Source organism: Elgaria multicarinata, chromosome 2 (genome assembly GCF_023053635.1).
Source record: "Elgaria multicarinata webbii isolate HBS135686 ecotype San Diego chromosome 2, rElgMul1.1.pri, whole genome shotgun sequence".
Lineage (NCBI taxonomy): Eukaryota > Metazoa > Chordata > Lepidosauria > Squamata > Anguidae > Elgaria > Elgaria multicarinata.
The window spans coordinates 84,211,709-84,238,512 of NC_086172.1; the positions used below are offsets into that span (position 1 = coordinate 84,211,709).

Sequence of the window (26,804 nt, forward strand, 5' to 3'; positions counted from 1 at the left end):
ATCCCATCGCTTAGTATTCTGTATGGCCTTGGAACAAAACTAAACACAGGAGGATTCAGAGCAGCACAATGTACCGTGGGAGAATGCTCCTCGAGGCCCCAGCGATAATAAACAGGTTTTGTTTGGGGAATCCATTTACCAGCTCTGGCATAATCTATTTTTCACTGACCTCTAAATGATTTGGCTGTATATTATCCAACGCAGAATCATTTGTACACAGAAAATGAGGCAGGTCAGGGGGAAATAACAAGTACAAGCTAAAGAGAAAGGTTTAATAAGGTGGCTGCAGAATGTGAATGAGGTGGAAAGGGAGCAATGTCCAAACTGGAGAAGAAATCAGATATCCAAGTGGGTGGAGGGGAAGGGAGGAGGGGGTTGATTTGCCAAGAAAACACAGAAGGAGAACTCTGAAGCAATAAAAGTACTTACTCCCTATGTATTTATTTATACCTTTCAAAAACTGGAAACATAAAAGCCAATTTGAAAAATGTTAGCAGCTTAGAAAACATGAAGGTTTCCTCCAATCAGTGCAAATTATATGATCCTATTCAGGGGGAGAGAATTGAGCATGTGTGTAACTTCCTTCAGTCTTAAAGGTGCTTAGTTTAGGAGGACTGTGTGCCATTGTATTTAAAAGATTTTCCTGAAAGGTCTTTCAAGTTTATTTCTTGGAAATAAGAAGTAACCTATCTTCACGATTGCATTCAATAATTGCCATCCCTTCTGTTTCTGATTCTGTCAAAAGTACCTGCAGAGGTTAATGACATTCTATACTTCTGTAGGGTAACCAGTTACAAAAGAGGGCAAGGCTCCTGCAGCTTTAACTATTGTGAAGAAATGGGAATTTCACCAGGTGCTGCATGCATACAAATGACACCTGCTGAAATTCCCATTTCTATACAACTGTTAAAGATACAGGAGCACTGTCCTCTTTTCTATATGGTCACCCTACAATTGTGTGAGCTTTTGAAAGCTAGAGGCATCAATACTATTGAAAATTATCTTGGTTTTTTTCAAAGAAAATTGCCATCAAATATGCAAGTTTTATTGTGTTTGTTTATTTTTAACTGCAAAGCCATCACATGTTTAACATGTCAACAGTGGATGCTCTCTTGAGGGGCTTGAGATGCAGAAAGGTTGACAAAGTGTCCATGAGAATTTGAGGATTCTGATGAAAGAACTGCAGAGGGTGGAATCCAGAGTCTTTATTCCACCAGCTGGAGCACCCTGAATTGAAGTTCTTCTCAGAACACTCGTGCTGGCAGAAAGGGGTTGGGAAGGTGATCTTTGCAGGGGACTGCAGAAGGACGGGGAATTGATGAAGACTGTCTCCTCCCCCATTCTGCCAGTGGGACAGCTTAACTAGATCCAAAACCTCTCACTGACTGAAGAGCTCTTCCATCTGTGGACAGCTTTTGCTGGATCCAACCCAATCTCTTTACCCAAAGTTGCTGAGATAGAAGAGTCTTTAGGACATCCCATTCTTTAGGACATCCCAGGCCCAATACATTAGCTTCCACAGCTTGCCACTAGAAGTTGTGATGACAAATCTTGATGGAGATCCTGGATGCAAAACACTGGGGGTCACGAATTGCTTGGAAGGACAGAGGCCAAGCAGGCAAGTCACAGGCAAATCCTCATTGATTTATCACCTGGATGTGAAATGGAACAAGGTAGTAATTCTTTTCCAGCAAACAAAGAAAGACCCTTCAAGAATGAAAGATAAATCAGAGCTCTGCCATTGGCAGGTTATGCTGTAGTTCTTTTGCAAGGTTCCAGCAATCAATGACCTCTAATCCTGGATGACCTATTTGAGAAGCAGGTTTTAATAAAGCATTTCCACAAAACACTGCATCCTGGTGACTCATGCAGTTGCCAAAGCCAAGGCAGACTCCTGACTCACACAAGTTACTAGCACACCGGCTGGAATTTTAAACTTGTTTTGTCTACCAGCTCATCTGGTTGCTATTGATTATTGAAAGCGTTTGATAATGCTAGCTCCAAGGCCTAAGATGTATTATGTGTCTGGTACAATTGCTACTGGGAACTTGATGGTGTGGCAGCTACGTCACCTCGCTCTGCCCCCGGCAAACAAACTGGGGATGATCAAAACCGTGTCCCCAGCTCCATCCACCAAAGGAACTTGGTACCCATATTAAAATCAAGAAACGAAAAAGTACACATGGAGGTTTTACTCTTCCTGTTTGTCTGGTTTCCATTTCCCAGTAGGGAAAACCAGTGTTATGATCCCCATATTTGCAGATCTGATTCTAATCATGGCAGTGAGCCTTTCCCCACTCCCACAAGGACTTCCACTGTTTGGCTAGAATCAGCCTGAACCGCACGGAGCTGTTTAACATGAGGCTAACTGTGCAAACCCCCTGTGGTCTGAACATTCAGTAGCAACTGTGCCACAGTGGTGATCATATATGCGCCAGGCCTGAAAGGGTGCTCTCAAAATGCAGATTGGTTCTTGAAAGGAATGTTAACCAGTAGAGTTCTTCTCTCTCTTTTTTTTTCCTGCCAAAGGTAACAGCTGCATGGCACACAAATTCATTTTCCGTTTCATGTTGAGAAAAGCTGCACTGGTTCAGTTTCTGCCCATCACACAACCACTAAAGGGAGAGGGCCTGGGCTGGGAAACAAGGTTGCAGCCCTATTAATTACCGCTTGTTTCAGTAATCACAATGGGTTGGAATGACTAAAGCTCCAATCCCTATATGCATGCCTACCTGGAAATAAGTTCCATTGAGCTCATGATGCTTACTCCTGAGTAGACCTGTAGAGGATTGCACTGTAAATTGGTCATACTTCATGCTGATTCAAATCAACAGGGCAAGTTAATAATGACTAATTTAAGGCCCGTTATTTTCAATGAGTCTAAAGTGTGATTAGCTTAGTCTGAATCTAACCCAATGATTCTTGGATTAGAATAGAATACAATGGAAGGGTTAATGCAGAAAACACATGGGAAGAGTAAGAAAAATCAACCCTTTATTTGTACTCTTAAAACCTTAATGCTCCCTTCTTGTGTTCCACTATGCCAGGGCCTACAACTGTTTTGGCACTGTGGACACATTTGTATTTTGAGCACCACAACACATTAACTGTTATGATCTTCTTCTAGGCAATTGCTGTCGCCCAGGAAAGTCACCATGGACAGTAACATTGCTGGACACCGACTCAGTGGTGAGTATGTCGAACACTGAAATCTCTACAGCGGCTGTGAGTGAGCTCCTAGGTGGTGTTAATTAGTTCTAGCGTACAAAGGTGTTAGTTCTAGTGTACAAAGCCCTAAATGGCAAAGGGGCCAAGAACCACCTTCCCCACTACTGACCAGCCTGGGTTTTAAGAATGTGCCGAGGCTACTTAGCTCTTGATGTTTGTGGCCACGGGGTGGGTAGGCTACCACATGTGGCAGGTCCTTGTCAGTGTCAGTACCCTGGACATAGGACTCCCTCCTAGCAGAGATCCAGCTGTCCCCCATGCAGTTGTCATTTAGGCACCAGTTGAAAATGCATCTATTTGTGCAGCCTTTGAGGGGTATAAGCAAGTGCTTGTCTCTTTATCTTTCTGCTTTTGCTGAAGGTTTTATTGTATTTTACTATATATTTGCAGTCTTAGCATAATGATTTTAATGGTGTTTGTGTGTGTGGTATTGTGTATATGAAGGTCGTTAGCCACCTTGGGCTCTTTGTGAGGAAGGGCAGGATAGAAATTCAGTCAGTTAATCAATCGATCAATCAAATATACCAGGAGCCCACAGGGTGAGCCATGTAGTAAGATCTGTGGTAAGGAGATGAGCAGGGAGAATATCTGAACACATAAGGCTGCCCTGTTTTTAGTCAGGCTGTTGATCTATCTGTTTCCTAGAAATGAGCTACATTCTCCCAACTGCTTTCTAGAGGTTTTCCCAGTGAATATCTCTGTTGGGAAATGGTGCAGTGAATGCCCATGTGCATGTGTGCCCATATGTTTATGGGCCTCCAGATCTTCTAGAAAGTATCCGAGGAAGCTGTCCTAAGAATATCTGGATACAAAAAGAGACTTGGTTGTACAATAGCCAAATAACTTGTGTATTATTTTGGTTCAACGAACTTTCTTATTGCCAACCTCTTGTAGATCACTCTCTAGGTGTTTGTTCATGAGATGCTCACATTTATCATAATTAAGCAGAAGCAATTTTCCGTGCCAGTATGAAATCCATAGCATGAAGCTGAAATCTTGGCCATATATCTTTGTTGAAAAGTTGACTGCAGTGCCAGTCTGGTGAACAAGCTGCTTGGATAAGTATGAAAACATAATATTTCAAAAACAAGTAGGCAAAATACTAAAGTTTATTCCTCCCCCCTCCAAACCATGAAGAAAGAAACACATTTTAATACTCACCAGTAAAGGGGGGAAATAGATCAATTTTAAAAGCCAGGGACATCCAAGCTGAAAGAAGGAAAATGATCCTTAGAAACATCTGGTGGTAGTATTCAAAGATCAATATAAATATTGAACAGGAAATGAATGTGAAATTCTTTAACAAAAGCTTTTTCATATCAAAAGAAGAGATACAAATATTATTGTCGTTTTCTTACATTTGAGAAGTTCAGTAAACTCACTGAGAGAGTTGTTATTTCAGCAGCAAAGATCCAGTTATGTTAAGTGACCACATTTCTTCTTAAATATTTGAATGTACAACAATGCTATAGTTCAGTTTTGTACATAAAAATGTGATGAATGTTGTTGTAGATTCAAATCATTTTGTTGCAATTTTGAGTGAAGAAAAATGCTGTTTACAATGGCAGAGGGGTGGGAGAATTAAAGATGATCCGCCCTAGGATTCTCAATCTCGCCCTCATCCGAACATCACTAATCCATCAAAGGAAATACCACACAAACAGCAATTTTGCTTGATAGCTATAGACTGTAGCTGTAACATTTCAGTATACTGTGATGGGTGCTGGCTTCTCTCATCAGAATTCTGTTTTCTTTCAGTCATAAAAAATCCACCTGGATGGGAAATAGGAATCTACATTACTGGTGCGCTGGCTCTGCTGGGAATAGCTGGAGTAAACCTGTGGAAGCTTTGGAAGTCTGGCAGCTATCCTGCACCATCTCCATTCCCAAACTATGACTACAGATACCTAGAACAAAAGTATGGGATGACATATTCTCAGATCAAGCAAAAGGTAAAGATGGAGGCACTGCTGAGAAACCATCCCTTAACACATTTAGAGTATCATCAGACAAGCATTTTATCACACACTTGTTACTGCCCGCTCACGATTTTTCATGGGCCCTTTTGACGCTGCCGTCTGTCTCCCACGTGCATCCCGCCCCTTCTGCTCATTTTCCCATCGTAAAAAAAGAGTCAGAAAACCTGACTTTGCTCAGCTGTAGCGAAATGTGCTGCCGTTTCCTGCTGTGTGCAGGAGAAGCAGCGAGATAAAAATGCCCACTGAATGGTCATTGATTACTTCCTCTTTCTTCTCTGTGTAAAGAAAGAGGAAGCATTCTGGGACAGAAGCGGGGGGGGGGGGAAGCAATGGTAAGGCAATGTGATATCCCCTCCATCTGATGACTCTCTTCCCTATCCATCCTCTCTGTGTGACTAAAAAATATCTAAATGTGATCAAGAGCTCCTTCTTGAGTTCAGCCTCTATATTCCAAGTTCAGATAATTAAGGTACAATTCTATGCATCTTTGGGCAAAATTAAAGTCCTGCAATTGCCAGCATACTCCAGCCAGCTGGCTGGAGGGATGCTGGGAGTTGTAGGATTTTTTTTCCTGTTTAAGTCTGCATAAAATTACACCTTTAGGACATATAGGGAAATGTTGTTGTTGTTAAAAACATGAATGGACAGATCTCTGCCCCAAAGGGTTTACAGTCTCCATAAATCAACACAAGGGGGACAACAGAGGAAGGGCAGGGAAAAAGAGGCAGGGATAAATGGGAAGAATATGCAGTTATTTTCATTCTATATAAGTTACAGTAGGGCTGGATCTACACTACTGCTTTAAAGTGCTTTATTACAGTTTTGACAACTGTATATGGAGTGTTTCCTGGGCCCCAACAGTTGTCAAAACTCTTATAAAGTGCTTTAAAACAGTAGTGTAGATCCTGCCTAGTAGGCCAGGGAGGCAGCCTGGTGCCTCCAGAGGTATTGGACTATAAGTCCCATAAGCCCTTGCCATCATGGGCAATGGTTAAGGATTATGGGAGCTGTAGTCCAAAACATCTGGAGAGCACCAGGATTAGGAGGACCCTGCTTTTTGTAACTGTTGGTATAGCCTCCAAAGTTGGTGGAACACTGAGCTGGGATTCCCCAGAAGATTTAGGAGGAAAGGTTCATATTGTTACACATGTCATGCTTCCCCCAATTGTCAGGCATTCCAGATGGGCAGCGCTTTGCCAGATTTTATTTTCTTTGGAGGGAGAGATGACTGGAGACCTAACGTGTTTCTGTAACATTTCAGTTTATTTACAAGTATACACATTGAGCATAGGGCACAGCTTAAACATACCTACCCATACATCCAGTGCCCTATATCACATCCCCAGAGAAAAGTACTGCAGATACCCCCAGAAGGTGTCTTTCAGAGCTCAAAAATACCTTCCTCCCTCTGGCTCGGTTCACATGTAACAAGAAGTCATCATGGGTGAATTTCCCTGAGGGACTGTTGGTTGTGGTGGCTATCTTGAATGTTTGGGCATGGCAGGAAGCACAATAGCTTCTTGTTATGTGTGAACCTGGCAAGAATGGGTTGTTGGGCTGGTTGACAAGCCACCCAGAATCCATGGGCTTGTCCAATACCGCAACAACCCACCCTCACTAGGTTAGGACCTAACAAGAAGCTATGGCGCACTCTGAATATTGAGAATGGCAGTGGATGCAGCAACAAGAAGTCCCAGAAGGAAATCTACCCATGGTGGCTTCATGTTAAGTGTGAACCAGGTCTCTGTCTTTTTGTCTCTCTCTCTCTGCATCTCTTCCAAATCAGTTATTTTGCTCCTTTTTGCAGATACAAACAGGCCTAGATTATATTGGCTAGATGGGTTGGGGTAGATGGGATAAAGGAATGCCCTCATTCAGAACAGAATGATCTAGGATCTTCTTTTACCTAGCTATTGTGAGAGCATCTATTGGACAAACAAAAGGAAGGTATGGGTCAACCTTCCCCTACCTGATGCCCTTCAGATGTGTTGCAGTATGCCTCCTATTAACCCAGTCAGTGACCATGCTGGCTGGGGATGATGGGAGTTCTAGGATGGCACATCTGGAGAACAACAGATTGGGGGAGTTTGGTATATTCAGACCTGGCCAGCAGGCTTGACCAGTTTTAACCAGTCCTTCCCATCTGGCCCCATTAACACTCTCCTGTCCAAACTCAAACACCACAGAAATTGACAGTCCCATAAGCAGTTTGCAATAAAAACATGAAGTAGCCATGCCACATCAGTGTCTCATTGTTATGAAATGAATTGATGGGTGTAGGTGGATTTCTGTTGGGTGTAACTTCATGAACACACTCACTGATCACTAATACCATCAGTCCTTATGGAGGATATGCTGGGCCTTAAAAAATAACAGCATTGAGAGTTCTTGCTCAGAAGAGATTTGGGGGACAAATAGAGGCATGAATCATATACTCAGTGAGAGCTTCTCCACGTGAATAATTTATTGTATGTGTGTGATTGGTCACTCATGGAAGTTTGCGGGTCCTTTTCATGATGTTGTTAACCTCTGATGCCTCTCCCATTGTTTTCAAGTGGGAATCCACCATTTTATAACACCCTCCCACAAATGCTGTAACAAATTGAAATCATGCAATAAAATAGCGCCGTCTGCTTGCATAATTGAAACATATGAGACGGAACTGGCAAAAACAAAGCAGGGAGTGTGTGTATTTTGCCGATGGTTAAACCAGCAAAGACTCTGGAAGACAGCCCCAGTAAGGTTGCAAGGTTTTTGCTAAATGTGGAGAAGCTCAGAGTTACTGTGTAATGGTAATGCTGTGGGCAAGGATTAGTGGGGGAAAAGATTCAGAATTAGACTTGCCTGCTATCAGAGTCTTGATTCTCTTCATTCTGATTCGGCTTGTTTGTCCATTTATTAAACTGGACTCTGATGTTGGGACTGGTGTCTTAGTTATTCGTGAAATCCAATCCAAACAAATAGGTTCTGTAAAGCTCTCTTGGAGAAGGAGTTCATTGGAAACTAGTGACAATCCTTCCATTCACTTTAATCAATGAGGGTCATTTGTCCCACATGGCTGGGTTGCATAACTCCTCCCGGTATGGATACATGAAATTTGTATGGACTACACTTGCTACTGACTTCATGTCGCTTTGGAGATTTTTGTTCTCTCACCCTCTGTTCATTTGCCTCATAAATAGGAATACCTGACATGTTTTTATCTGGATAGCCCCTCCATAGGCAGGCAAACAACGCTGACAGGAGAAGGGTTGTGGGCAAGCAGGAATTGGATGCAGTTCTAAAGCCTTCAATAGGGCTATTAACACCAACAAATACAGGAAAACTCAAGGCTGCATAAATTGGGTTATTGATCCTCAGTCAGAGTTAATATATTCCCGCAGAGGATGAGGGCTTAATGGCTCAAAGCCATACTTCTAGCCACCTTGTTAGAAACAGTCTAGATCATTTCTCTCTCGGTGTGTCTGTGACTGTGTGCGTTTGACAGCAGCTCTTATTAGCATAACTGATTAAAATAGTGTTGTTGAAGATTATTGCAAACTTTTTGATAATCAAACTTCACAATTAATAAACACTAGGAAGGGTCAAACTCAGTAGCAGAGCACTTGCTTTGCATGCTGAAGGTTCCAGGTTCAGTCCTTCACATCTCTAGATAGGGCTAGGAAACCCTGGAAAGCTACTGCCAGCCAGTGTACTGCACTAGATGAACTAATTGACTGGCTCCCTATAAGGCAGCATCCTAGGAATACATGCCGCATGATATTGGCTCTCCACAGTTACATTCACAGTTTAAAACAGGAGTTTCCAAGCCTTTTAGCTCAGCGGGCACTTTTAGACTGCTGAGAGAGTGTTGTGCATATTCTCACAAAATGGCCACTGTGGTTTTTTCCCCCCTCATTTACAAAATGGCTGCCATGGTGGGAATGGCTAAATTAGGAGGGGCAAGGAGGCTGGTGGGCACCATCTCTGGGCACATTTTTGCCTGTGAAAAAGCTCACCCTAGAGCACATTTATTCTACTTTTAGTATTGTTGTGTTCCTATGGCGCTCCCTTTGAAAAGCATATGCATTCACAAAAAAGAAAAGTCGAATTACAATTATGACTTTTCTTTTTTTTAAATCAAACTATAGGAATTGACACAGGGAGTTGTTTTCCTGCTCATGGACCTGCTACCATGCAGAAAATATTTCTAGCTGCTTCTGAGTAGCAGTCATAATGCTTGAACTGGCATATGTCTTAGCTTCAAGTATTCTTGATTTAGTAGCCCACACCAACAAGATCTCACTTTTAACTGGGGTTTTAATTGCCTTCTATTTCCCCTTGTTGGTTTTCCACCCCCATGAAGTGTGGTATATTTCAATCAGCTTTGCTCTGAGCATTTTCTTTGTGCTCATTGATAATTGTACATTATGGCCTACAAAAGCTTCAAGCAGGGTTGGTTGGGGATTAACTGGTTGGGGGCTATTTCTTATAAAAGAAATTTATAAAATTTATATGCTGTGTTTTTAATTGTGCTTTTTAGTGGATTCATGTTTGTGATGTTTTAATTAAAATTAAAATTAATCTGTATTTAATTAAGATTTTAATTAATCTGTATTTGATTACTGTGAGCTGGCTTGACCGCCATTTTAGGCAGAAAGGCGGGATATAAATGTCATAAATAAGAAAACCCACAGTGGTAAATATTTTGAAGTTGAAGTGAATCATGAACTCTGACTGGCTTTCTGTTCTCTTCTTGTTGTCTGTAGAGAGCTGCAAGCAACTTCCGAAAGGCAGGGGAAAGGACATCCCCTGTGCGCAAACCTAGTCTGAAAATGGATGACACTTTTGAAAATTTTAATGAGTTAGGCACTCTGGAGCTGATGAACAAAGAGCTTGAGTTGGCTCCCTATGGACCCCTGAAAAAATCGATCTCCACTGACTCTCTCAGTTCCATCTCCTCCATTGGGAATAACTTTGGCCAAGAGTTCACAGTGGGGCAAGTGGAGGTCAACATGGAGTACAATGTGAACTCCAATACCTTGCATGTCACGTTACTGCAGGGGAAAGATCTCATGGAGAAGGAAGATGTCAACTTTGAATCCTGCTTTGTGCGCATCAGTTTGCTCCCAGATGAACAAATCGTTGGCATTTCTAGGGTAAGTTTCTCCACCACCTTTGCTTGTGTTCAGGTGCTAGTAATTGCTTAGGCTGGTGCTTCACCAGGACTTCCAGTCATGTGAGCAGTGTTTATTTTTGGAGAGGTTATGTGGTATAGTTGCTGGTTTAGTTGTATTGAGTAGAAGGATCTGGGCAAGTAGATTCTTTTTCTGTTTTGGCCTCCAGGATAGTCGATCTCTAATGTCGAGTTGGATTGAAGTTCCTTACAGCAGAGATTCTTCGCATCTTGGCTGTGACCACTTGCATTGTAGAAATTGTGTAATGTGGAGGTGCAGAACCTCAGGTGCTAATCTGGCCCTCCGAGGTTCCTTAGAAGGCAATGCCCCTCCCCTGGCTCCACCCCCAGTTCCCTATGGTGATTTCCCAGTTTTTCTCCATTCCAAAAGGTTAAAATGCCTCCCCTTACGCTTCGTTACTGGCAGGAAGAGATTTAAGGTAAATGGTGCTAGCATTGTTTTTGGCCCTGCCCCTTTTGCCTTCGGCTCCACCCACCACTGGAATACGGCCCCCAAGAGCTTCTCTGAAATTGCATTCGGTCCTCAGGCTGAAAGAGGTTCAATACTGCTGTGGTAATGTAAAAACCAGCTGAGGCCCTGCGCATATCAAACCACCTCTGCTCTTTCTCTGCTTCAGTTCTATCCTCATGCTCTGGTTATTTTCAATAGTTCTCATAATTGTTGAACTGAGGCACATCTACACTTATGACTGGGTGCTCACACAGAGCACAAATTAATGGACCATAGGGCTATCCTTGGCTACTAGTCATGAAAGTGATATGCTACCCCCAGTATCAAAGGGAGCATGCTTGTGTACACCAGTTGCTGGAGAACACGAGCAGGAGGGTGCTCTTGCACTCATGTCCTACTTGTAAGTTTCCTGTGGGCAGCTGGTTGGCCACTGTATGGACAGAATGCTGGACTAGATGGATCCTTCATCTGATCCAGCATGGCTCTTTTTAGGTTTTAATGTTCTTATAGAACTCTTTGACAACAGTCTTTAAGCTTTTCTGTAATTCAACATCATTCCATGGCATTTTCTGTGGAATGTTTCAGATTTGGAACAAAGCTAAAGTAAAAATGGGCCTCCAGAGGAACTGCTCTGCCCTTCCTGGTGCTCTTACGCTTGTCAAGTGCAGATAACTTGAGCTTCTGTTTACTTGGGTTTTGTGAGGGTTACATGCGGTCTCTGTGGTTTATTTATTTATTTATTTATTTTTGTTGTACGTTGCTTTGGGAATTCTTTAAATAAACATAATTAATATGCTTTATAAATAAAAACAAATAAGTCCATAAATCCAATGCAATCAGTAGAGCAGCTATTTCAGCCCTCCAATATTAGAGTTTCGCCGTGTCTACACCAGCCGTTTATTCCAGGATAATATCAAAGTCATCCCTACCAGGCCACATGACGCACAGCTGATCCTGCTGTGATCTCAGGTCAACCCCTAAATTATTCAGGAATATCGCTGACTGCTTTTGTGACACTACAATCCTGAAGTCTGAGGCTGGTGTTGCCGCCCCCCTTCGTGAAGTTGTTGCTGTTTGGCGCGGGTTCCTGGCTTGGCAAACAGTCAACCTGGAGTCAGGGGCATGTGCAGCGGTTTCAGAGGTTGTGGGAGTGGACCCACCTGCCATTTTCAGCACATTTTTCAATGGTTATTGGCATGTTTTGGCACCAGCTGTGATTTTGCATTTGTGAGCATCCCTTCCAGTTCATAAAAAGCCCCATAAGCACCTCATCGGCCTTGCCCTGCCCACTTCTCCCAATTCACATGCAGGAGTGCTGTCAGGGGACAGCATTCCTGTCATTGCACGAAACTTCCCTTGCGTGTGCCCCGTGAACAGCGATCGCAGAAGCAGGGAACCATTGTAACCATCCCTCCTCTGTTGTGAAAGGCCTGTAGGTGTAGATTAGCCCTTTGTCATTGTTTCTCTTTGAAATTAGCTGACACAGGATTGGTTTAGCTACATTCATGCTACAATCTGTGATGGCATCTAGAGTCCTGGGCAGTCACTGGATGCATTGAGGTAGAGAGAAAACCTTGGATTTAACCTTTCCAATGTCTGTAAGCAATTGCTGCTCAATGAAATAGCAAACATTATGTAATCACACCTCCGGGTTTTGAATGAAATCTTGCTGATACAAGCTGGCTGAATGCTCTCAAAGCTTTTCGCTCAAAAGGAGCAAGACTGCCCAAGCTGCTTTTGAGTTGGGATAAGGAAAATCACGCTGCACCAGTGATTTCTCCACCTTTGCAAGACTCCAGATATTTCCCATAGTTCAAGAAGGGGATAATGAAAGCCCTTTTTGATCAACGTGATGAATTTGCTGAATAGGCATAGGTTGCCGGAAGCTGTGTGATCACAGAACGATCAAATTATAACGCTGGCATTGACCTAAGGCTCAGCTCGTCAATTTTCCCCTCACTTCATTCCTAGGCAGGATCCACCACACAACCCTGTAGCTTGCAATTAGATCCAGCACTATGTAAAAATATGACAGCCTGCAGTGTAGCTGAATTTTTGTACCTATATCCAGAGAGGGAGCCATGTTAGTCTGCTGCTCCAGAAACTACAGAGTCTCATGGAACTTTAAGGACTAACAAAGCAGACTCTTGTTGGTGGATGGTTAGATCATGGCTTGTTTGAACAAACCATAGTTTAAACTAACCACAGTTGCCCCAAATTTAGACATAACAAGAAACTCTGATTAGGTTAAAAGCTGGAGCAAATGCTTCCAGTTTTCTCCTTCATGGCTGCTACTGTCTTGAGCTGCATGGACATTGCGTGTGACCATGCTTGGATTTGGTCTATTGTATTAAGGCATACATTAGAGGGAAAATGATCCCAGCATTCTCTGTCAGCTAGGTGCCTTTAGTGTGGCACCACCAGTGTGGGAGTTACTTACCTGTCAATTTACTCCACACCACTGCCATAGCATTGAAAGTAAGGATGGGAGAATTAGGGATTCTCTAGCTTGCTGAAATTCTCTGAACTTTACTTCAGAACTGTTCAACTTCTTGCCCTGTTTGTTTGAATGAGAAAAGTGCCCATTTTTCAAAATGTATGCTTTCCTGCCATTGATTAAAATGTGAAAATGTGGATTTTTAAAAGCGTGCATCTTAAATGCACACTTTTAAAAATCCACACTAAAATTGTGCATTTTTAAAGTGCCCAGTTTGCAAACACAAGTTCAGGAATTTGCAAATACTTTTGGAGAATATGTGCTCCTGTTCATGTTTGTGTTCGGGGTTTGTGAAGAGGGCATTTCTGAGTGATTGTTTTACTCGGAATGAAATTCTAATACCTCCCTATAGACCCTGCATGACAAGACCCAATCACACGGGTCCTTCAGACAATTGCATGGAATTCTAATCCATGCAGTTGCCCCCTGCCCTCATAGTGACAGATCTTTAAACAAGCAGTTGGCATAATGTCAGGGTAGATAAATATGAAGTGTTAAAGGCTCTGTCTGATTTTGAGGTCGATCATTATAAATACTGTCCAGGATGTCTATTATGGAGTTGATCTTGCGGGACAGGGACTAACAAGTTACCTTAGGTGCTGGGATCCAGATCCTGGCACCATGAGAGGCTATTGTGCATCTCACTCAGATAATATCTTCAGCTCACTTGGCTGATCTTGTATTCCCATTTTATTGCTCCTAACTAGGTAAATACTGTGATTTATTTAGTTCCTCAGTTAATGAATATTTGTATCCATCTTTTTTATTTTATTTTTCAACTTAGTAGGTAATCACAAAACTCCATTCAAATATTAGAACAAAAGTAGAATGGTGATTATCGCTGATCAATTTCTATCAGTCATTCCTGACAGGGTGAATATCTGTAATTCTGCCTGTTAATCAAACAACACACATTTTTGTTTCCCATCCCACAGGAAAACAACAACACATTGTTCAGCTCACTAAAAAACACCCAGAACTCACTAAGAGTTTTTAGGTGTTTATTTAGCAAGAAAATGGTCTTGCTCAATGTAAGCATACTGAGACTGGGTTTGGATGTCACGATAACCCACTATGGGTTAAATAAGCCATGGTGGCTTATTTTACCAATCGTGGGTTATAGTGTTGTCTGGTGGGATTTTTTTTAATCCATGATGACTTATTTGACCAAATTAACCCACTCTGATAGCCCACTCTACAGACCATGGGTTATTTAAGCCATTGTGGGTTATTGTGTAGTCTGGCAGTGATGATGGGTTATTTCACTTGCCTAGAGAGTCATGAGGCAAGAGCAGCAGAAATCCCTGCCACTCTTGCCCAGCAGGGTGCCATCATCATTTGCCAGTGCGCCCAAGCCTCTGCCCACAAGCTTCTTCCTGGCTCCAATTGCAATCGAGTTAGGTCTCATTCTTGGTTTTGCACAAGAAAGGGACTGGGAACCTTGCCGATACTTCCCTGTAATTTTTTCCATGTGTCCAAATGGGGTTTCCCATTTACTCTCATGGGGAAATGCCTTCCCTGGCTTCTCCCCCCCCCCCACCTCTGCACCCTTGCATGTTGCCCAAACATGCCAGGGTGCAAGTGTGGAGATGACATTGACTGGTATTTTAAAACACCAGTTTTAAAATCTCTTCACTGGCTGCCAATTAGTTTCTGGGTGAAGTATAAAGTGTTGGTTATCACAAACTTGCAGGAAAAAGCTTTCTTGTAGGTTGGGAGGGGTGGGGTGGGGGAGAAAAGGGGGTGCCCTGTGGGTGTCTGTCTCCCCACCCTGGCATGAATGGGGATTCCGCTGGGAAGTGGGTCTCTAAGACCCATACACCCACCCCCTTTTCTTCTGAGTTGTGCCCCCTTTCTTCTGAGGAAGCAAGGGTGCCGGGCCGGGGCGGGGAAGAGTAGAAATGGATGCAGCCACCCCTCCTACCCACCCACCCACCCTATCACATCCTGGCACCCTTGCTTTCACCAAAGAACCAGGGTGCTTTCCCAGCTCCCCATAGGGATCTCTTTTTCCGCCTTGCTTTTGAGAGCGTTCAGAGACAGAAATCACAAGGGGGAATAGATCTCTGCCTACATCACTGTGTGTGTACCCCCTCCCCATTTGCTGGAAGTTTGCAGTTGCCTCCTGACTGTTAACTTCCATTTGCCAGGTGGGGGGTCATGGACTATTTCAAAAATAAGCTACTGTGAAGAGCTTATGAACTCATCATGGGTTATCGTGATGTCCGAACTCAGCCAAAGAGAGAGACAAACAAACATGCTTTGAAATAAAAATACAGTGTAAATGCTTGGTGCACGTAATCAGCATCTTATAATCACACTAATACAGCATGATCAGATAGTTCTAGAAGAAGGAATCTGCCATTTTCTAAAATAATGAAAATCTTGCTGTACATTCATTAAAGAAATTATGTAGCTAAAATGTTAGGCAGCATAAAGGTTTTTCTGTTTTTTTGTAAATCAACATGTTTTAAATAGCTGTGTCACACAGTTAGTATGCACTTTTGTTTAGGAGATTCCTGAAATGTGATTTTAAATGAATTATTTAATTCAAGTGTTTTTTTCTTGGTTACTTAGATTGACTTTATTTATGTATTTATTTGTTACCTGTATTTATATAGCCACCGATAATGCAGGTTTCTTGGGTGGTTCACGAAACAATTTTAAGTAATTCACCCAGTGCAATGTCTAAGGCTACCCAAGTCTCTGTTTTTGTTTGTTTTAGATGAGATATGGAATTCATGGTTCATTAACTTCCCAGGGTCTGTTTTCAGTTAATAAGTCTCATCTAATTCTCAACTCCAGGATGTGCTTTCTTGTAACTTAAAAACAGTTGTCTTCAACTCTCCAACTCTTTTTCAGCCTACAGAATGGATTTAATTGGTCCCATTAAAGTTCAATTAACAGATGGTATCCCAAACAACAGTCAAAGGAAGCCTGGCTTTATCATTAGGTTTATTCCTCAACACCAAACTTGGATCCTACAGAAAAGGCTTCTGTTGTGATTAAGATACAGAGCTCCGGAATAGAAAGAGAACAACATATATTGATTGTGCAAATTTAGTTAGCCCTCTCTTCCTCCTCAAGTGAATAATTGAATCCTTTTAAAACAGGCATCTTGCTTGAATTGGAACATCTGGACCGCTCCTCCTCCTCCTCCTCCTCCTCCTCCTCCCCTCCACCACTTTGTCTGGGTCTTAAATGTGTTATATCGTAATCACTAGAAGTCAGTGTAGTGCTAGCAACACATTTAGCTGCATTGTATCAGGCGATTGTGAAGCAAACAATGTTACGTGCAGTATTCTTCAACATTTTCAGAGCTAGGGTCCCCCATTAGCTGAAACATGGATATGGGGATCCACTTCTCAATGTTTCACCAAACATTTCTATGGTAGTAGTCCTACTGTCACAAAAGTCCCAGTCACAGCTAAGGTTGCCAATTTCTGAACTGGCCTTTGTAGCTCTGCTTTTAACACATACTTGATCTGCAGCAATTAAACAGGTACTAGTGCCGCCATGTTGTAAAAACCTCCTCCTAATTCCTGCATATGAAGCTAATATTGAAGATGCAAAAGCAGACAAGGCTGTTGTTGTTTTTCTAATTATTTGGCAACCTCTACCACTGTAATGATTTGTAAGTCTATAGATCAAAATTATTTTCAAACAGTGATTCAATCCCCACGCCCAATATTTGAGTGATGAGTTGTGGAATAAGAATATTATGGCATATGTTCAACATATGTGATATGGTTTAGTATCACAGTTATTCACAAAAATGGTACGTTAATTATTTTAACTACAACATGAATCTGCCGATTAGTTATCACTAGGAGATCCAGATGTATCCTTATCAGACAATAAACTGCTCTCATGATTAGACCACTTGCAGCACAGTCTTTTGCATAAACAAGCAGGCAAAAAAGCTCTTTGCACTTGTGTGGATGTAAATCTCTTGTTCAGGTGTAAATCTGATTGCTTAATCTAAGAGTAAGCAACTGGGAGGTCTTGGGCCAAATCTGTGGCAACAAGCCAGGTGGAAAAGTCACTAGTAGATTTGTCTCCCCGTTCTCAAAATGGCGCTCTGGCAACACTAGCGGATGACCAGGGACCAGAGCAATTTACAGACTGCTTACTTTGGCATTACAAGTTTTCTTACAAGATACAAAGTTTTTTGTTTACGTGGGTTTGTAGAGTTTATTTACTAGTATCCAAGTCATTTCTGGCAAATCTGAAAAGTTTCCCATTTTCCCTGCCCCCTATTGCCTATTGGTGGCTTTATAGATTATTTGCAACATGCACAAACAGTAAGTCACTGAGGAAAAGGCTGGCGTTGGTGCCAACTCCCGTGTTCCTCCAGCCGTTCATTGCTGCCAGTACTATGGCCTGGTCACCCTGTTGAAAACTGCAAATGGAATGGAGAGCAATGTGGATAAATGACATTTCTGGACATGTTGATATGAGCTTGGCAAAAGAAGAGAGCATTTAGGAGCCTAGATGTGGAAAACATAAGGCCAATTACTAGGATTGAAAAATAGGTCTGTTACTGTTTTTAAAAAGGATTGTTTTTCCCTGCTTCTAATTCTACCGGGGCCACAGGAGGCCGCTTGTTTTACTGTACTGTTGAAAGATGTATTGCAAAATCATATTTCATGTTTGCTCTTGCTCGCAGGCCATGTGCTTTGATGTCTAGTTTATTATTGGGCTGTGGCAACCGACTGGCTTACCTCCATGCTGATGAGCAAGCGAATGAAAGCAGCTTTGCAAATTGGATGAAAATTCAGGCTGAAGTCTTAAATGCACTTGCCAGGGAAGCGGTGGGCAATGAGTAGGCAATATGCGGCTGCTATGGCTCTGTGTGTGTGCGAGTGTGTGCGCGCGCACACCCTGTGCTAGGTCGGGCACACCGCTGGATTCCCACTGATTCTGCTGAGGGACAAAGTATACAGGTAATGCTCACCTTGTTTCTCAGCAGAATTGCACTCCATAGCCTGCCAAACAGCGATTTTGTTGCACATCCAACCACGCAGCCACTTCTGCCAGTGGCGGGGAGGGATCCGTCTAGCAATGGCTTCCAGAGAGGATAGTAATATGCCCCACCCACCCATTGAAATTGCCCACCCCTGGCTAGGGAGTGAACCCCATTGGACATAGTGCGACTTGCTTCCAAGTAAACATGCATAGGATTATACTGTCAAATAAAATAGTGGGTCGACTACTCTTCTTGGATGACAGCTGCAGACCTCTGCCTTTGCCACTGATCTCTGCATCCTCTCGGGATTATAAAAGCTTCCCATTCTCAATGCATATTCCATTCTCTAGATCCCATTTAGAGCTCTTCACTTTCAGTGCCACAAAGGGACTCAGATTTCTGTAAAAAAAGAAGGCAGCTATGTAGGGATGGGGGGGGAGAGAAAAAGAGAGAGAGGGAGGGAGAGAGAGACTCATGTCCTTTTATTCTTGACTCGTTTTAGTCATTATCTTTGAGTAGCTGTTAGAAACCACCACATCCCGACTGGTTTGCTTTAAACGTACTTCCAGGCTGAAGACTGATCATAGGTTTTCCTGAGAGCTGAAAATGGTGCATTAGCGCTATCGAGGCACATGGTGCATCCGCTCATCCCACACCCTCCCCCGGCAGAAATCACAGGCTGAACAGATTTGCAGGATTTTGTAGTGCTTCAAAACCCTGCAAAACCTGTTTGATGACCCTCCCTGGAGATGAAAGTGAAGTAAATGAAAATAGTGTGTACAGCACATTAGTTCCTAACTGCGTGGGTTTATTGGCAAAGTTTGTAGGTCTTGAGAACAAGTTTCTCTTGAAATGCATAGAACATAAGAAAGGCCATGCTTAGGGTGACCATATGGAAAGGAGGACAGGGCTCCTGCATTTTTAACAGTTGTATCGAAAAGGGAATTTCAGCAGGTATCATTTGTATGCATGAAGCGCCTCTCTTCATCACAACAGTTAAAGCTGCAGGAGCCCTGCCCTTTTTTGTACCTGGTCACTCTAATATAGCTCCTGCAGCTTTCTGTTATGATGAACAGGGAATTTTACCAGGTGCTGCATGCATACAAATGAGACCTGCTGAAATTCCCTTTTCAATACAACTGTTAAAGATACAGGAGCCCTGTCCTCCCTTCCATATGGTCACCCTATGGGCCATGCTGGTTCAGACCAAGGATCCACCTAGTCCAGCATTTTGTTCATACAGTGACCAACCAGCTGTCAATGGGAGACCCACATAGACATGAGGGCAACAGGGAATCAAGCATTTTATATCCCCTCCATTCTTTCCTTCCTGAAAATAATAATATTACAGTTGTCTTTCTTCAGTTTCTGTACAATCCAGTACCTTCCAGCTGTGTTGGCCAGGAAATGATGGGAGTTGTAGTCCAACACATCTGGGGACTCCTAGGCTGTGGAAGGCTGGCCTGGCTTTTCCCTCTGAAGCAGCCATGTAAAGCTTTTGCTTCCTTCTATCTCATTGGCCCCTGCTGCTCCCAGACTTGTCTCAGTTTCCTCAATCCTTCCCAGAAATTCTAAGCAGCTGCTTACAGCTTGTAATATAGCTGTATAAATATATGGAGCTCCCTTATACTATGTCCGAAGAACATCAGTCCATTTAGCCCAGCCTCTGGCTGGTAGCAGCAGCAGGAGGTCTCTTGGAACCTTCAGGTGTGGGGCTCTTCCCCAGCCCTGCTGCCTGAGATGTTTGAACTGGGGATGGCAGCATCTGAGCCCAGAAGCTGATCTACCAGTGAGTTACAACCCCTTCCTTAAACTGTGGCATCTCTCTCCTGCAGCCACAGGTGACAGCCCTGACTCCTTCCTATGGCAATTTTCCCAATCTTTCCGCTTCTCAAATGCTCGACCTACAGTTCAACGGCTCCTCTATTGATACTCCATACAATAAAGAAAGAGCCCAGCTTCCCTACAGCTGCATTTTCAAACATCCATGCTCACAACTGAAGTCTACCCTTAAAGAGTACAAACTCTTAGAGCCTTTCAACACAAGGCTGTTAATAGCTGTTAATTCGGTGTATCTGCTTCTGGTTTCGTTACAGGATTGAGATCCGAGCGCTACGCAAAGTGTGTTTCCTTTCCTGTTTTTCCGCTACATAACCTCTAGATGGCACTAGTGGAAGAGTGCAAATACACAAGTGGAAAAGGCATTTTCTTTCCTTTTTAAAATTAACTACTGCACTTCTCCTTCTCTAAAAAAACCCGTCACCAAAAGTGTTGTTTGCAAACAGAAGTGAAACTGGAGGGTCGCAATGTTGTCTAAAGAACCCATAAATGGCCGTGAGTAGGAAATAACAAGTGCTCAAGAAATCCCTTATGTAGAAAAGCCCTTTGACTCTAGAACAGTATTTGGAAACGCTTCCCCTTATCACCACAACTGGGCACCCAGAGCCTCACCCTATGTAGAGTCAGGCATGCTAAAGCCCATGGATGTCAACAGGTTTAGGAATGCCTAACTCTGCATAAGATTGGGTTGTCACAGTCTTGTGCCTCTCCAGAACAGCACTGAAGCAAACGAGACTATGATCCCCCACAATAGACTGTTTTTCTTGAAGTGGCACTCCGTCTGAGGTCACCGCTCTTGATAAACATAAGGATGGGAACGCTGGCAAAATCTGCCACAGACCTGAATGAGGTTGGATTCCTGAGAATCTCATTTGCTGAGTCTACAGCAGACTGGCTCTCTTGCCAGCTCATCTTCCAAATTTCAGCAGGTTTCCCCCTTCCCCCACATCTCTGTAAACAGGGCAAAATACACCAAACTGCAGCTTCAGTTTCTGTATCTCGGGCAAATGACAGCTATAGTTAGCATATTTTACAAAATTTGGGGCCGTAAAGTGCTTAGTTATGCATAAATTTAGAAAAATCATGAGAGAAGAATCATGTCTCCCAGGAGAAACAAAATAAATATGAGCCCCGGCCCTTGTTCATCTTGATTTGCTGCTTCATTAAGATATATGGAAATTTAAAGTGGACCATTATCTAATATCAATATTGACCTTTTTATAAAACATCAACCAGGAAAACATTCAGTGCATGTTTTATTCCCCACTTTATATTGCTTGTTTCCTTGCCTCCTAAAATTCTAAATTTGCTTGAGTTGAGCAACAAAAGTGCTTCATGCATTTTCTGCAATGTTAAGGAAGCTGTTCCTAAATTGTGTGAGTTTTAAGATGATTGCATTTGCAATGTTCAACTCAGATTTGGGGGTGGGTGGGTAGTACCAACATCATTATACCCATTTTAATGCCACTCTTGTGTGTCCACAGTAGACATTTCAGTAATTTTCCGTTACAGGCCTCTCCCACTTGCAATAACTCCTCCAAAATGGAATCTCAATACCCTGCGAAAACCCATAAATATAATTTCTCCCGGGACTTGTCTTTTCGGTAGGCTGTGTGTAGCTCTGTGTGTGTGTGTGTGTGTGTGTGTATGTGTGTGTGTAGGTGGGGTGGGGTGGGGGGAAACAGTCAGACATGCTCCTCAGGTACAGAAAAGAATCTGGGTTTCCAAGAGAGTCCAGCAAGTACAAAATATTATCTGACAAGTATCTTTGCAAGTAGCTTTGGTTGAAAGAAATTCCTTTTCAAAAAAACACTATTCTCTCTCGATTTACACGCTACTGTTATTTATTATTTATCACCTCTATTTATAATTCACTGCCAGTATTTATTGTCTCCCCCATGTCCTGTGACAGGTAATAAAGACACATTAGTTTCTTTCCTTTAATGCTCTCCAGTCTTTTAAGAAAATAAGTAACATTTGTAGATCATCTTTCATTGAAGATGATGCAGTTTTTTGCAGAGATCGGACTTCTCTACTTTTGATAAAGGCTGCAAGAAGAGATGCTTGGTAGTAATGGCAACACATCCTCTTGTGCATTGATTTTCACCAGGCCGTGTAGACAAGGATGGGCTACACTCAATCCACGGACATGAGCTTTTCCTACACACGTTCCATTCTAATGCAGGTATTACACTGCTGATTTTGTTGCAATGTTTAAGAGACTGGCCACGGGCTTGGGTTAAAAGATTCTCCTTCATAAATTCCCCTTTGCCTTCCCATCTCAGCATTAATTAACCATGGCAAAGTGTTATGGCTGATGTGGTGCTAGCCAAGGCTAGCTTTAATCAGGAATTTACAAAGTGGATTGGCATCAAGCCATGGTTAAAAGCTAACCCTGGGTACCATTAATCATGTCTATCTGTGGTGCAGATATTCATCATGTTTAACTCAGACAAAGTGGGAGGGAGGGAGGAAGCTCACAATCCAGCCCCGTTCTGCACTGGGCCATTTTAAGAGTAGACCACATGTTCTACACTCTAAATGTCATCTAAAGGGCAAATGTAGTTTAATGTAAGCAAGTGTAAAGTGATGCATGTTGGGGCCAAAAAATTCACAACTTCAAGTATAATCTGAGCTATCGGTGACTGACCAAGAAAGAGATCTTGGGATTGTGGTGGACAGCTTGATGAAATATCAACCCAGTGTGCAGCCACTGTAAAGAAGGCAAACTCCATGTTAGGCATTATTAGAAAAGGAACTGAGAATAAAACTGTCAATATCATATCAATATTGTATTGCCATTATATAAATCTATGGTGCAGCTACACTGAGAATGGTTTGTATAGTTCTGGCCACCACACCTAAAAATATAGAGTTGGGAAAAGGGCAGAAAAGAACAGCATCTCCCCTATTAGGGAAGGTTACAACACCTGGGGTTGTTTAACTTGGGAAAAGGAGGCTAAGAGGGGAAATGATAGACGTATACAAAATTAGGCATGGTGTGGAGAATGTGGCTAGGGAGACATTTTTCTCCCTCTCTCAAAATACTAAAACCCGGGGTCATCCCATGAAGCTGATTGATGGGAGATTCAGGACAGATAAAAGGAAGTCCTTCTTTATACAGCACATAGTTAAACTATGGAATTCACTACCACAATATGTAGTGATGGCTTTAAATGGGGGTTAGACAAATTCTTGGAGGAAAAGGATATCAATGGCTACTAGTCATGATGACTGTATGCTACCTCCAGTATCAGTGGCAGTACACCTATGTAAACCAGTTGCTGGGGAACATGGGCAGGAGATGTTGCTACACTCATGTCCTGCTTATGGGTTCCTGGTCAACAGCTGGTTGGCCCCTGTGTTAACAGAATCCTGGACTAGATGGACCCTTGGTCTGATCCAGCATGGCTCGTCTTATGTTCTTATCTATCTCATTTTAACTCAGTTCTCCTCTAAGGAGCTCAGGGCATAACACATAGTGTTTTTTAAATTTTATTCTTGTAACAGCTCTGTAGGTTGGGTTGGGAGTTTGTACCTAGTCCCTGGTCTCCCTGTGAGCTTCATGGCTGTGTGTAGCAGTGAATAATTAAACAGCTTTCATCTGTAAATACCCATAATACAACATAGGATCTGCCCTGCTCAGTCACACCTGTGGTCCATTCCACTTAGTTTCCTGCCTCCAACATTGGTCAGTACCAAACAAAATGGACAAAAAATCAGCCAGTTAGCCACAAAGCCATTTCCAATTTTAGCTAGTAAACCAATTTTCACATCAAATCTATAGGGAAGTAAATGGCACCTTAAAATCCATGCTATTTTTCTTCCTAGCCTCTTTGAGTAAGCTACTGATGGTCACATCTTTTATTCTTTCTCTTTGAAACTAAGGCTGGAATCCTTTGCATAATTTCCCGAACTCCGTTGGATTACTTGGGTGGCTGGCTGGAGAATGGTGGGAATTGTTGGACGTTTTCCTGTCTAAATGTTCATAAGATTGTGCCCTTAAAGAAACTAAAACTGGGCAATATCTTTTTCTTCCGTCTTTCTTAAACAGAATGCTTAGAAACCAGCACAAAATATTCCTTGATGGGGGTTTACATGGCTCTCACCCTGAAGTAAAATCTAAAACATGCAATTGTTAAACCAGACGAATTCAGGAAATGCAAAGGGTCATGCAGGCAGTTTCACCTGGGATGTGCACATATGTAGGGCCTGAAGATCCTAATGGAAATCCTAAAAAAAAACCCAGTCTCTTCCCATGCACAGGCCTTCTTCCCCAAAAAAGCAGCATTTGGGAGGTGCTTTGTAACACTTCTGTTGCAGAGCTGCCCATTTCTCCCATTTTTTGCACCGTGGATGGAGAAAGTGTGGCTGTCCAGATGTTGTTGGACTGCAGCTCACATCAGCCTTAGCCAAGCTAAGACAGTAGGGAGGGATGATGCAGCAATACCTAAAGGCATTTTTCCCATCCCTACTGAACACTGTCTTCATTATGTTACAAAATAGCAAATCGTAATGTTGGAAGACTTGGAGAGGAAATTATGGACTTGGGCAATTACGTATTGTTTGATTCCATCTAAGGGCATGATTGCAGTCTGTGTGAAGAGTTATGCTACCTTACAAACTAGAGTGGAATCTAATCCAATGCCCTTGGGTGGGTGGGGGTGCCATGGCATCTCACTGGCATCCAGCCCTTCTAATGCCACGCCACATTGGTTCTCTCTTCTTGCATGCCTCTGGTAGCACATCCAAATCCCCTGCTGCAATGCAGCCTGTCTCTTTGGCAGCCTCCGGAATACGAGATGTCTTAGGAAGCCTGTCAAGGACTTCTGAGGGGACAGAAGCTGTATGTGACCTACAACACATTTGTTTATGGCCACAGCTGAGAAATTCTAGCATTAAACTGCAGAGAAAACAGTCATCCCCACTGGGCTATAGCATGTCAAGTGGAAGCCCTAATTCTTTGACAAAGTTGAGGATTTACACAATTCATGGTTGCTGGGGAAACAGGAAGTTTTAAATTCCTGAATGATATGTATGTGAGAGTTCAGGGATTGATCGGTATGGGACACTGCAATTGGAGATTATTTGAAGATTGATGAAGTGACTCATCCATGGTTGTTATCCTGTTTAACCAGTTCTTGTTTACATGGGCAGGAATTCCAGACTTTTTGCCACATCATGTTCCACACTAGTCATTGATCTAGTTCACATGATTACCGCAGCTCACCAATCCCAGGTGCAGCTTGTTGTATCATCTGAACCCAGGCAGCAGGGATTGTTTGAGGTTAAATAACCTTCAAATAAGCCATGGTCTGTTGTAGGCTTATTTGAGGGTTGTTTAATCTTCAAACAGCCCCTGCTGTTCAAGTTTGGACAACACGACAAACTATGGCAATCCCCACCAGGAGTTGAATATTCAAAATGGTTGCCTGCCCGTGCTGCACCTGCTGTGGCTTAAATAAGCTGTGTTGGGCTGCGATGATCATGCAAACTGACAGACTGTGTTGCATTTTGAGAAACAATGGCTACAATATACTTTACAGCATAGGAGGCAAACCTCCAGCCTACAGGTCTAATCTGGCTCACAGAAATTCCCCATCCTACGATGCTCACTGTGCGAAACCATGGACTTGGCAGGTGCTGTTCCCAGCTCTGGCCAAGTCCATTGCCCCATGGGGAAAATGTACACTGCACCAAGCCTAGAATTCAGAGCATCAAGTGGGAGAAATCGTGGTTCCCTATCATTGCTTCTCGGCTCCCGTCCCACAATACTTCCTCATTTTTCCTAGAGAGGAAAGAGGAAGTAAACAAAGACCACATGGTCCATTCAGGAGCCATTTTTATCGCGCTGCTTTTCTATTTACTAATCTAGTTAATCTAATATTAGTTAATAAATATTATTAGTTTTACTTAACTACACAAAATGTTCTAAAATGAATCTTTTCCCAAACACCTTAAAACCCTTTCCCCTGCCTAACATGCCAACACAGGTTAGCAGCATGCATCTTTCACTAAGATAGGAAACCCATATCAATAAATTCAGATAAGACACAAGCAATCTAATAAATCAATTCAAGATTATAATGACATAATCTACTTAATGCATAACAAGTACAGAGCAAAATCAAAATTATCAGGACCTGAAACCTGGTTAACCCATACTGCTAGTTCTAGTCCTGTTGTGCTCCAAGAACCAGAGTAGCTTGGATTAAAAATACTTCCGGTGTGGGTGGGGTTGTCTTCTCACCAGGCTAGGTTCCCTGTGAACTAGGTTCACAGCTTGGTTCCCTCATGTCTTCTCCAGAGGAGGCTGGCAGCAGTAAAAGGGTACAAAAATCCATTTTTAGACTTCATATACTTTCCATAGATGGGTATTTGAAGAGACATATAAAGCCACAATTGTGAAGCATAAATAAAAAGCTAATCCATAGAATGCCTCTTCTGCACCTTGTTGGAACTGTTAGAACTGTCAGACAACAACCTCATTGCAGCTTATCATTAGGCGTGTGTGTGTGTGTGTGTGTGTGTGTGTGTGTGTGTGAGAGAGAGAGAGAGAGAGAGAGAGAGAGAGTTCAGTTATTAAGTTGAAAAATGAGAGGTGCTCAGTTCCCTCTTCTAGAATGGCTTTCCCAGCTTACTTTTTAAGATACTGAAATATTCTT

The 26,804-nt window shown here is 42.6% G+C and overlaps 1 protein-coding gene across 1 annotated transcript in view; it reads left to right on the forward strand.

Annotated features, from left to right (window-relative positions):
* Nucleotides 1-26,804, forward strand: part of SYT12 (synaptotagmin 12) — a 70,528-nt gene that overhangs the window by 13,816 nt on the left and 29,908 nt on the right. Inside the window, exons 2-4 of the mRNA XM_063118740.1 lie at nucleotides 3,128-3,189; nucleotides 4,987-5,180; nucleotides 9,956-10,345. Coding sequence (XP_062974810.1) covers nucleotides 3,156-3,189; nucleotides 4,987-5,180; nucleotides 9,956-10,345 — 618 coding nt within the window. The 5' untranslated portion in view covers nucleotides 3,128-3,155. The remainder of the gene's footprint in view (nucleotides 1-3,127; nucleotides 3,190-4,986; nucleotides 5,181-9,955; nucleotides 10,346-26,804) is intronic.